The sequence below is a fragment of the Asparagus officinalis genome, chromosome 8 (genome assembly GCF_001876935.1).
Source record: "Asparagus officinalis chromosome 8, Aspof.V1, whole genome shotgun sequence".
Classification (NCBI taxonomy): domain Eukaryota; kingdom Viridiplantae; phylum Streptophyta; class Magnoliopsida; order Asparagales; family Asparagaceae; genus Asparagus; species Asparagus officinalis.
Genome location: NC_033801.1, coordinates 13,462,417 through 13,463,597, shown reverse-complemented (window position 1 = coordinate 13,463,597; position 1,181 = coordinate 13,462,417). Strand labels below are relative to the sequence as shown.

The 1,181-nt window shown below is 46.1% G+C and overlaps 1 protein-coding gene across 1 annotated transcript; it reads right to left on the bottom strand.

The window, feature by feature from the left end:
- Nucleotides 411-1,176, bottom strand: LOC109820883 (probable inactive receptor kinase At2g26730; the record flags this gene model as incomplete). The annotated part of the gene is given in 2 exon segments (XM_020387079.1): nt 411-754; nt 757-1,176. Coding segments are annotated over 2 exon segments (564 nt in total), but the record flags the coding sequence as incomplete, so codon positions are not given.

Sequence of the window (1,181 nt, the reverse complement as noted above, 5' to 3'; positions counted from 1 at the left end):
ACATAAATTCATAGGGTTCATTGCAACAAGCCTAAAGTTTAGGAGGGTTAAGTGAAATTAATCCTTAATATTATTTCCTCAAATCTTTAAAATTGATGACTGGTCCTTCAAATCTAACCTTTAGTCCTGGAGGTCTAGTTGTACCCGTCAATCGTTTAATAACCTTTTTTTTTAAGGATTAAAACCCAAAACCTGCAAACTAAACCCCCATCTTATGTAAATTTAAGAGAGCGTATATCACCTGTAGGTGACAAAAAATTAACCTTTAGTCCTGCAGTTATTCGCCATTTATTGACCCAACGATAAATTGCAAATTTAACTAAATAGCTAACGAAGGGCCCACTGCCCACATAATAAGATTCCTTATTATTTTGAGGGACTTATTCGCCATTTCAATGATTCTGAGGAACTAATTTCAAATTACGGGAGATTCATCTCAAAACCCCCAGTCCTAAATTAAAATAAATTAATCCACCTTAATTTTTTTGGCCAATCCTCACACCCATTTTGTCCACCCCCACAAATCAATTCACAAAAATAAAAATAAAAAAAAACCAAAAAATAAGAAAAATCAAGAAATGCACAATTTTCAAATTCATTCCTTTTTAACTCAAGGTGTACTGCCCGCCGGCGGCGTTGTCCCGCTCTTATTCGACGACGGCTCATCCGATGATCCCCTCACACCCTCCTCCCCCTCGGTCCGGCTAACAATCTCCTCCACCATCCTCACAACCTCCCCCACCTCTGGACCTCTGGCCTCGAGTCCGGCATCGTCGCCACACACGCCATCGCCACTTGCAACAACTGTACCATCTCCTCCTCAATATTCTGAAACCTCATCAATTCAACATCGAACACCTCCGCCGTCCACTCCTCCCTCACCACCGACTGCACCCATCTCGGCAAATCGATCCCTTCCTCCCCCAACGAGGCCTGGTTCGGGGCCTTACCGGTCAATAGCTCTAGCAACACAACTCCAAAGCTGTAGATGTCGGACTTGAGGGTCGGTCGACGGGTTTCGAGGACCTCGGGGGCACGGTATCCCGCGACGCGGTTGGGAGGGGAGGAGGTGGAGAAGAGAGGGTAGAGGGCGAAGTCAGAGAGGGCGGCGGAGTCGGGATCGGAGCGGAGGAGGATGTTGGAGGATTTGATGTTGCCGTGGATCGTGCGGGCGGAGTTGT